Source organism: Culicoides brevitarsis, chromosome 2 (genome assembly GCF_036172545.1).
Source record: "Culicoides brevitarsis isolate CSIRO-B50_1 chromosome 2, AGI_CSIRO_Cbre_v1, whole genome shotgun sequence".
NCBI classification, from domain to species: Eukaryota; Metazoa; Arthropoda; class Insecta; order Diptera; family Ceratopogonidae; genus Culicoides; species Culicoides brevitarsis.
The window spans coordinates 41948715-41959073 of NC_087086.1; the positions used below are offsets into that span (position 1 = coordinate 41948715).

The following is a 10359-nucleotide window of genomic DNA, read 5'->3' on the forward strand; positions in this document are numbered from 1 at the left end:
GAACGTGTTAAAATTAAAAAAAATTATTTTTTAACACTTAGGGGTTGGTTGTTAACACTTATGCAAAAACATGCATTTTATTATGTATTTTTGCAATATTGTCATAAGTGTTTTTGATAAATTTCGTCATGTGTGAACGTGTGTGATATCAGTTGATTTTTGGATTAAGACACTCTCTTGCCTGACACTCTTTTGATTGTTTGTCATGTTAATGATTTTCACGCCTTTTTGCCTCTTACAATGTACGTTTTTTTATCAAAAACTTTTTCAACCAACACTCTTCTTTTTACTTAAAGAGTTTTCAATCAACGAATATCTTTTTTTAAAGACTTTCCATAAAATTCACTTTTAAATGAAATATTTCAAATTATTGAAGATTTGACGATAAAAATACAAAAATTATAAATTTTCTTTAAAAAAAATATTAAAAAATTTTTGTTTGCTTTAAATTTTTTAATTAAAAGAATTAAAAATTTAAATATATTTTTTTTATTTTTCAAAAAATTCTTGAATACCTAAAAAAAATAATATGGATTTAAGAATTTTCAGTAAAAAATATAAAAAAATTAAACAAATTAAAATTTTTTCCTCATTTTTTCAAAAATATTTTTTTTTTAAATTTTCAAAAAAATCATGAAATGATGGTACAAAAAATAATATGTGAAAATTCATTGAAAAAATATTTTTTTTACATCAAATTGGTTACTTTAAAATTTCCTTTTAAAAAAATATTTAAAAGCTATAATATTCATATTTGTTCCTTAAAATGTTTTAAATCAGAAAATAGAAAATTTTTCACACCCGAAAATAAAAGCCGTGCAACACTTGAACATATTTCAATGTTTCTGGCATGTTCTACATAATATTGTGTTTTTTGTCGTTAGAGTGCTTTGTTTTTAACTTTTTCAGCAGGAAAAAAATAATAATAATATAAAGGATCCTTTTGGCGTTTACTTGACTCTGTATGCAACACCTAAAAAAAGTTTAATATCCGTAAAAGGATTGCTTTTGTTGGGACTTTTGTTTTCACCTGAATGTATGGCGAAAAAAAAATTAGAGAGCTGCTGAAGGTAAACATTTTAAAGAGCCTTTTCTTAAAAAACTCTGTGCCGTTTTTATTTTTCTTTCTTTTTAATTAATCTAGACCATTAGATCGTAACAACAGCACGCAGCACAGCTATCAAGATGCTTTACAATTTATGGAGCGACAGAGAGCGAGAAGAATAACTAGTTTGTTACCATCACAAAAATTTTATCATTTTCGCCTCCTCTTGCCTACGAACTGTCTTATGAATGGAGAATAGATAAAATAATATTTGTTCAACGTAAATCATGGTGTAAATCACGAGCGATAAAAGTAACTAGATAACCTCTGAGATGCACTTCGTCGTCGTCGTCGTCGCTGTTATTGCACACACAATGCATTTAATCCAACCAAGTTATATTTTCATGTATGCGGTAAGTAATTTATATTAGTGCACAAAGATCAACCCTACATCTTAACGCAACGAAAAAAAAAAGAAAAATATTTATAACAAAAGCATTTATGAGACAATAACGCAATAATTTTATATTGTTTGTTTGTGTATGTGCATTGTTGACTTATTTTATTCGCGTTTTTCTTCTTTTCATTTAAATAGATAAAGAAAATAAGCGCACACGGATAGGATTGAAATATGGTTTTAATAAGGCTTGTACACAACGCTCCGATCAAGATGTGAAAGCAAGTTGCTATTGTTGCCTGCGATGCAAAAAAGTAGCAGTTTGCATGCCAATTGCACAGGAAACGAAAAAGGTTACGAGCAACAAATAATTTCTTTGTATCTTTTTATGTTTTATGTCATGTCAACTGTAACGCAAATCACCAAACTGGACCAAAAAAGCAGAACTCCTGAATTTATTGTATTTTATTTGATTGAAAAGATGGATTTTTTATGCCGAAGAAAGTTGTTCAATGACTTTTTACCCCAAAAAAATATGTAACTGCCAAGGGTGATGAACATGAGTAGGCAATGCGAGAGAGGAGATGAGAAATTACTCATCGCATCCAGATTTCTGACTACTACATGCAAAAATAACCTGTTCAAACCGATATACTTATCAATTCTAATAAGAGCATAGAACAACAAGATTATCGCTCTGTCTCTCTCGCATTCACGAAAACATGAAAGGAAAGGACCAAAGTTTGAACTGTCGTCGTCGTCGTCTGATCGTATTTACACGTTAATGATGTGTCTACAGACATTGACGCAGCAGATCAGAATTTAAAATCGGAATGTAGACAAAAATCCAGAAACAGTCGGTCATTGTCTTCGGCGCGTTTCACTTATACACTCTTCGTCATAATAATTAACCTTTTGCATAGATTGCATTTTTTCGAAGTTACTCGTGTGTCGCAAAGATCAGAAAGTGTATCGCGTTCAAGTTCAATTTCGACTCTGAATTTATTCGAAGGTAAGTGAGTGGCTCAGTGTCGGAGAAATCAAAAGGAGCTCGTGTTTGCTAACGATTAAAACACGTTCGAACCAACCTCTTGATAACTCTTTCCTTATCTTATCTTTTTTTATTTCAGGAATTCAATTTAAAATATTGACGAGTTCTTGACTTTTCTTGATAGTTACTGACTAAACTTTGCAACTAATTGTCGCGATTCATCACCGAATACAGAAAATTCTTTAAATCTCTAACTGATGAGGAATGGCATCCTTTCTCCAAGCGCAGGAAATCCAAAACGAGCACATCGGCTAATTTCGGGCAGCAAATAGCCTGATATGGGTTAAAATAAAAACATCGAATGCAAGTTCAAGTTTGAAATTGGAAAACGACGACTTTTTTTTAAATATTTTTATAACAAACAACGAATTTGGGACAAAAAATGGGTCACAAAGTTGGAACAATGACTTGTAAGAAACACACGAGCTTCAGCGAAAAGGATAGGGCAATGTTGTATGACTTGTTAGAACGCGGCGAATCGATTCCGTTATTGCGTAAGGATTATCTCCCGATTTCATCGAGTCCCAAGAAGAGATGTTGCGATTCTGGTTTGGTTATTCTTTCGTGTTTTTTGATCATTGGATCAATTATTGGGCTTTATTTGTTACTTGAACAAGGTTTGTTTCAATTTTTTTTTGAAAAAAAAAAAAAAATTTTTTTAATTTGTTTTAAATTTTAGATCAAAAACTGAAATTTAACGTGCCCTTTTTCATGGTTGAACGATCTGTACTTAATTTTGCGACGCCAACGAAACTTTTACTCGGAATTGGACAAAAAACGTCGCTTGAAACATCAACTGCCAATGCAATAGTTATCCAAAACACCCGATTTCCGCAATGTTTCTCGAAGGAAATGTGCACGGAGATCATCAAGAGTCTCATAGCTTTGGGAGTTCCGGTTCAACAAAATTTCCTGATTGGCGGAGACGGGCATGTTTATGAAATTCTCGGATGGGATCTCAATGGAAGTAATGACCCGAATATGCTCACAGTAGGATTTATGGGTAAATTTGACATTTTTCTTCTATTTAAAAAAAATTGATTAAAAAAAAATTTTTTTTTTAGGAGATTTTACAAATCAAATACCCCCAAAATTGATGTTTGATGTCGCAAAAGCTCTTATTTCGGAATCAATTCGTCGAAAACGCTTAAATGCCGATTACAACGTCTTTGGGATTCGAAACTCATCTCTTATTGTACCAGATGGCGAAGCAATGTACGAAAATCTTGCGTTATGGCCTCGTTGGAAGAATGTCATCGTGAAAAGTTAAAAAAAAATTAAAAAAATAAAAGTCAACTTACATTTGTTCGTTTTGTTCTATCTATGTTTATGTCTCATTTTCGTCGTTTTTTCGAACTTTCTGCAAGAAAAGAGAAAAAATTTGGTTAAAATTGCCATTTTGTTCAATTAGTTGGTATTAAAAGTAGCTTTTTACAAAACAAAAATAATGTATAACCAACAAGAGAGTGTTAAATAGTAGGTTAGGTAAAGACTGCCTTACTTATGCATTTTAATGTCAAGACATGAAACCTTCTAAATGTGACGCGCAAAATCTGCAGTGTGAACGCACTCATGCATACAAAGTCGCAACGAAAGGAAAAAAATGATACTTGGAGCAAAAATGCAAAAAAAAAATAAAAAATCGAGTTGGCTTGAAGGATGTTTTTGAGACCCACTTTGGTTTGTGTCTCACAAAGAAAAATTTTTCACAGAGAGAAAACTTTTCTTTGTGCACGCTTCGAAAAATTCACGAGCATCAATTTTATTTGATGCAAAATTTCAAATTAAAACAAGGGTTGGTGTTAATTATTAACGCTTCGTCGTATGGATTTCTTGGAATTTTGTACTTTTTCGGTTTCATGCGTTGCTATAAACGAAAAAATGACGCAAAACATTTCCTTTCAGCCAACAACCAGCAATGATAATAATAACATTTATAAACGAAAAGAGGAAAAAAAGCGATAAATTTTGCAGTCTCCTATTTTTCTTGCCGTTTTTTTTTTATTTTATTAATTCATGTGCGTCGTCGTCGTCGTCGTATAGGATGTTGAAAGATGACATGTTATTATTTTTATTAAAAGTAAAATATGTTTCTTGTAATTTAATTTTAATGTAAATAATACAGACAACAACAACGCAATGGTTACTGCCGTGGAAATGAAAGACACTAACAAGAAGACAAATTCATTTTTGTTTTCTCTGTACGTCGACGGTCATTCAGAGAGATAAAAAAACTCACGTTCTATTTGTTGCCTCGATAATTGGTGATATAAATCATAAAAAAGTATTTATTACACATGCGTAAGGGACTTGACTCGAAACTCGCATGGAGGAAATTGTATCCAAGTCTCTCTTTTTTTATTATTTATAACTACCTTTTGTCACTTTTATATAAAAAAAAGTTATAATTGAAAACTTTTTGCATCAAAGCATCTCTTTCAGTACTTTGGAGCATCAACAAAGCCATTTTCCGACATTTTAGCCAAATATTGCACGACATCTTCAACACTCGAGAACTTTCCGTGCATGTTGTTGTTAATTTCATCAATAACTTCTTGCACATTTTCCCTAAATTTGTCAGAAATGAAGTCTCGTAAAATCCCGCGGAAGATAAATGACATCGTATTAATAATTGCATTCGCCAACCAATCAACCAAAATATTTCCGTGTAATTTTGTCCAAACACTTCCAATTTTCTCAACGCGGAAATCCTGCATGTAAATATAAAAATCCGTGATATCAATTAAAATATCCGTGTGCATAATGAATTTATCTGTGCCGCCTTCTAACCATCCCGTAGGTCCCAAATTCCAAATTTTTGCCGAATAATCAAAGCGATATCGGATATTTCGTAAATTTGTCGAGGTAGATACACGGAGGAGCATTTTGTCGTAATACATCATGGAATTTCCCGAACGTGCTGTGCCTTGGAATTCATCCAAAACGCCGTTTGTGAGTTTTAATTCGCCTCTGTATGTGATGAGAATTGGTTTCTAAAAAAAATTTTTTTTGATTTTTTTTATTTTTAGCGAAAATTTTGACTTACAGCTTCGAACCCTTCGACAATATCAGGCAAATCCATCGGAATCCATCCCATAGAGTTGATGAAAGGACCAAATTGGATCAAAACGTAGTCCATATATGCATTCATATTTGCCTCCGTGATGACATCGGACTTCGTATCGTTTGCTGCAAAAACGCAGCTAACACCCAAAGATAGCAGAAATAGGTAAATTTTCATGTTTTCAGTTTCGCAACGCAATCAAAACTGAATTTCCAGATTTAAAAAGCGTAGATTTCATTGTTCGTTATCGACGCGGATTAAATTTCGATAAGATCAACGGATGGATGATAAGAAGTTTAAGACATCAAAACAACCATCGACGTTTTAGCGACAAAAATTGCATTTTGATTTAAGGCCGCTCCAAATTTTTTTTCGAACTTTTTATCCCAAAAACTTTTTTTTCAAAAAAAAAAAAAAAAAATTGAAACACTTTCATACAAAACGGCAAATTCAATGAATTTTTAACACTTGATCAATATTTTTGTTATTTTTTGTTTTAAATTGAGAATTTCTTATTTAAAATTGATTTCAGAGCAATTCAACTAAAAAATTAAAAAATAATTTTTCATAAAAAAAAATTATTTGAATTTTCCGAAAAAAAAAAATTATTTAGGTACAGAAGAAAATTCTTTTAAAAAATCACAATAATGACTTAAAATTAAAAAAAAAAATTATGAAAAATTTTATTTTATTTTATTTTTCAATATTTAGTTAAATTGCTCGGAAATCAGTTTTAAATAAGCAATTCTCAAACAAAATTCAAATTCATAAAAAAAATATTGATCAACGGTCAAAAATTCATTGAATATTTGTTATTGTGTGTGAAAAAGTATTTTAAAACTTTTGTTTTTGCTCCCAAAATTTGAAAAAAAATGGTTTTAAGGACAAAAAGTTCAAAAAAAAATTTGGAGCAGCCTTACTTTTTTTTTTGAATTTTACTTTTGTGTTAAATTTTTGGATGATTTTTTTTTCAAAAGTAATTGAAACAGTTACATTCGACATAAATGCATCAAAAAATCTCATCAACACAATTTCCCGTGTCATGTTGCGATGTTGTAGAATTTTTATATATTTTTTTTTGCATCCATATCGTTTTATAATATTGTTAAATACTTCATTTAATGAAATAACTGCATTCTTAATTTATTTATATTTACTCAGCTCTGCAGAAAAAAAGGTACAAGCATAAGTAGGTATAGTTGCTGTTTTTAGTTAACAAGTTGCCAATGCTTTGTACATTCACGGCATGCACTCGTCGCTGCGCTGCTGCTGCTGATATGAGACATTAATGAAACGAAATGCACGAAAAAGAGAAAAAAGACACTCTTCACTTACATATTAATGCCTTTCATAGCGATGCTTCTGATTCTTGCTTGACGAACAAAACGCGCACATTAAATGAAATCAGTTAAAACGTCGTCGTCGTCGTTGTTGTCGCATAATTATTATTCAAGTTTTTTTCGTTCGCCAAGTAGCAGCCAACTGTGCAAATGAATTTATGTTCGCGGCGAAACGAGAAGTCGAATCGCCTATTTTGGGATGCGAGTCAGGTAAGTGGATTCCATTAGTTCTCCATTCTTCTGCACTTCTCGCAATTCGAAGATGATGATTATTATTATTATTTATTTACATTCTAAAAAAAAGTCTCTATTTGCTGTGAGTTCATTATTAGTCGACTTGATGTTGTGCTATGTTGTTAACAACATACAAACAAGGCATAAAATACCAGAATTAATGTCGCAACAAGGCGGTAGGTAAGTTTTTTTTTCGTTTCGCATCCTCCTCGCATCGCAGAAATTGACAAATATTCCTCTTTCTTTAGTTGCAGGTTGCTTGTAATGGAGTAATAATGCACGGAGACAAACAACTTGCTTAATCCCGACGACCAATTTACATTTCGATACACGACGACGACGATTCTTTCACTCTCGCGACTCGATATGGATGCAATATGCATGTTTTTAATGTGTTTGATTAGATTGGGATTCCATGAGGGAATTTAAAAAAAAAAATTTTTTTCATCGGCTTGGGAATTACTTAGTTCACAAGTTAGAAGACGTCGATAAGTGCCCCAAATATTTCACATAAACAGCGGTAAATTCTTTATTTTCACTTAAACATATCATTCGATATTCAATAAAATAAAAAAATCCGAATAAAGAGCGCGCAAAAATGGAAAACAAAGACAAATATTGCACGACAACGACCAAAAATTAGTCAGTCATTGGCAATATAATGTAGTTACGAACGAAGAAGAAGCGTGAATATAAAACGAAATAAATTGCATATTAATGTCACACAAGATTTCGATGTTCGCAAAAATTTACAAGTTGTTCTGCTCTCCGGTCATGCCATAATAATAAATTTGCGAACCATAAAAAAACGAGTAGACTGATATAAAATGCATAATTGACGATATTGAAGATGTCAACTTGCAATTTTTGTTACGTCATTAACGTTTTATTTTATTTGCAGTGTGTTTTTGGCTTTCCTCAAGACGACCCTTGCTGCGTGGCGAAAACACATTCACATCTATGGCAAGGTAAAAATGTTTAAATTCCTTTTCATACTTTATTTTACGTTACTTTTTACTTTGTTTTCAGCCAAATTGAGTTTGTAAGACATGTGTTGATGCGTCGTGCCAGTGTACTTTTCTTTGTGTAAACATGAAAATTGGTCTGATGTTTCCATTAAATGATGCTTTTTGCCAACTTTGTCTTAACAGATGTGTCAAAAAGAACCCAACATAAGTGCATTTTACGAAAAAAAAATTAATTTTCCATAAAGAAATTTAAAAATCTCAGTTAAATGAATGAATCTCGTGTTGAAATCTCTCCTTTTAAGAGACATTTTTATCATAAATTTCATTCAACACAAAAAACCGTTCTCGAAATAAGTGATCTGAGGATGCTTGTAGTTGAAAAACCCAACTTAAATATATTTATATATAAAAAAAAAAATGTAAAAGCTATACAAACGGAAAAGTATAATTACACCAAGTAGACATACATGCACTATTATTCTGACAAAAACATGCAAGTCTCGGCTATGGAGTCTGCTTGGCTCATTAAAAGAGTTCTATGTGTTGCGGGTAAGTGCAGTGCAGAAATACACAAAAAATACTTCTTACGGCATATTTTTATTTTAGCATTCAATGTGAAGTCAGTGCCCGATTTGATGTTTTTCGTAAAAATTTTTACAAATTTGCATCTTTTATTCCAATTAATCCAAACCAAGCTAAATATTTTTATCTAAAGGGCCCTTTCAAAGAGGTAAAGACACTGAAAAGAGAGTGACGGAGATAGTTTATCAAAAGAAAGATTGTAGTCTGGCAGTTGCCCTTTGAAAACTCTCTTATTAATTATTTATTAATGACATGTGAGTGTGTGGCGAGATGCATTTTCGATCAATATTTGGACATTCCTCTTTTTTGTTGTTGTCGTTGGACTGCGGAGAGACATTCGACGAACGAAGGTAGGTAAAAATACAGAGAAAAAAAATTTAATCACCAAAAAGTCAAATAAATTAACTACAAAATATAGCATTTCCCATCAAATTTAACACAAATGGAATATAAAATAAACATTTATGAAGCGCAATAACATGCAGCACAAAAAAAATATTTAATATTATAAAAAGATATGAGCACATTTTATTTCCAGTTATTCAAGCTGTTCGATTTCTATAGGCGCGCGCGTTGTTTGCCGTGTAAATACCAGCCAAATAAAATTACCCTTTTACATATTTTTGCAGTTAAATATACGGTTAAATGTGAAAATTTCATACTGTGTGCTTTTTGACAGTTTATTTATTTTTTTTTTTGTATTTTTATTGCTCGTCGTGCTAAATAACTTCCTTTCGAGATAAAAAAGCCAGAGACTTGCGAACCGAAAAAATTTCTTCTCGCGCGATAATTGGTCGACGACGACATCTGCTGACCATTGCAATCTGCATTCGAGCTGAGCTGAGAACAAAGCGTTCGCATAATAGACTATTTTCCATAATTTATATTTCAGGTTTTCTCGTAGTTTTTCAATTGCAATTTCAGTGCAGTGCGTGAACAAGTAGACGACGACGATGAAAACAACAAGAAAAAAAAGGAGCGATTGTGTGTTTCCTCTTCCATTCAATTCTTCGAGGCACAAAACTATATATGGCATGCATGATGCTTGTTCAAATATTTGAAGTATTCTAATTGTTACCTTAAATGATCGGTTACTTCGTCGTCTCTCTCTCTCGGTTTTGGTCTTTCTCTAACGCGCGCGATTGCAATATATGCTGTAACTGTTCTGTTTTGTTTTACAACAATATCGCGCATTTGTATCACATATCACGCATACACGGCCTCTCTATGTGTGCAACAAAATATTTTTTTCCTATTTTTTACTATTATGTTCCCTTTTCAATGTTCAAAATTCTTGATCGGGAGTTTTTTTGCATGGGAAATATTTTGTTTTGGACGGAAAATTGTCCGTTATTATCATAAAAAAAATATGACTAAAATATTAAATAGTCTTAATAGAAAAAATTTCATAAGAAATTAATTTTTTTTAAAATATGAAATTTCATTAAAATTAAAAATGAGTTGTAAAAAAAAAATATTTTTTAAATTTTTTTGAGAAATTTTTTTTTACAGAAGAAATTTTTTGTGATCTTTTCAAAAAAAAAAAAAAAAAAAAAAAAAAGATTTTTTTTTAAATTACAATTCATGAGTTGAAAAAATTTTTTTTTTTTTTATAAAATTTGAAATTTTAATTTTATTTTTTTTTCGATAGTTCATGAGCTAAAAAAAGATTTTTAAA

At 31.3% G+C, this 10359-nt stretch overlaps 2 protein-coding genes across 2 annotated transcripts; one reads left to right on the top strand and one right to left on the bottom strand.

Annotated features, from left to right (window-relative positions):
* Window positions 1-2253: 2253 nt before the first annotated feature.
* LOC134830993 (peptidoglycan-recognition protein SB2-like) lies at window positions 2254-3807 on the top strand. The gene is made up of 4 exons (XM_063844616.1): window positions 2254-2454; window positions 2573-3110; window positions 3173-3496; window positions 3558-3807. Exons 2-4 carry the CDS (start codon window positions 2876-2878, stop codon window positions 3761-3763), a joined length of 765 nt encoding a protein of 254 aa, XP_063700686.1. The 5' UTR covers window positions 2254-2454; window positions 2573-2875; the 3' UTR covers window positions 3764-3807.
* Window positions 3808-4740: 933 nt separating this feature from the next.
* Window positions 4741-5749, bottom strand: LOC134831667 (uncharacterized). The gene is made up of 2 exons (XM_063845463.1): window positions 5540-5749; window positions 4741-5486 (listed from the first exon to the last, which is right to left on the bottom strand). The coding sequence occupies exons 1-2, from the start codon at window positions 5732-5734 to the stop codon at window positions 4932-4934; spliced, it is 750 nt and encodes a 249-aa protein (XP_063701533.1). The 5' UTR covers window positions 5735-5749; the 3' UTR covers window positions 4741-4931.
* Between the last annotated feature and the right edge of the window lie 4610 nt (window positions 5750-10359).

Bases quoted from the DNA above. Each gene is read 5' to 3' on its own strand.
- LOC134830993 (XM_063844616.1), top strand. From the start codon at position 2,876: ATGGGTCACAAAGTTGGAACAATGACTTGTAAGAAACACACGAGCTTC. The intron at 3,111-3,172 runs GTTTGTTTCAAT...TTTAAATTTTAG, and splicing joins TTATTTGTTACTTGAACAAG to ATCAAAAACTGAAATTTAAC. The intron at 3,497-3,557 runs GTAAATTTGACA...TTTTTTTTTTAG, and splicing joins GCTCACAGTAGGATTTATGG to GAGATTTTACAAATCAAATA.
- LOC134831667 (XM_063845463.1), bottom strand. From the start codon at position 5,734: ATGAAAATTTACCTATTTCTGCTATCTTTGGGTGTTAGCTGCGTTTTT. The intron at 5,487-5,539 runs GTAAGTCAAAAT...AATTTTTTTTAG, and splicing joins TTGTCGAAGGGTTCGAAGCT to AAACCAATTCTCATCACATA.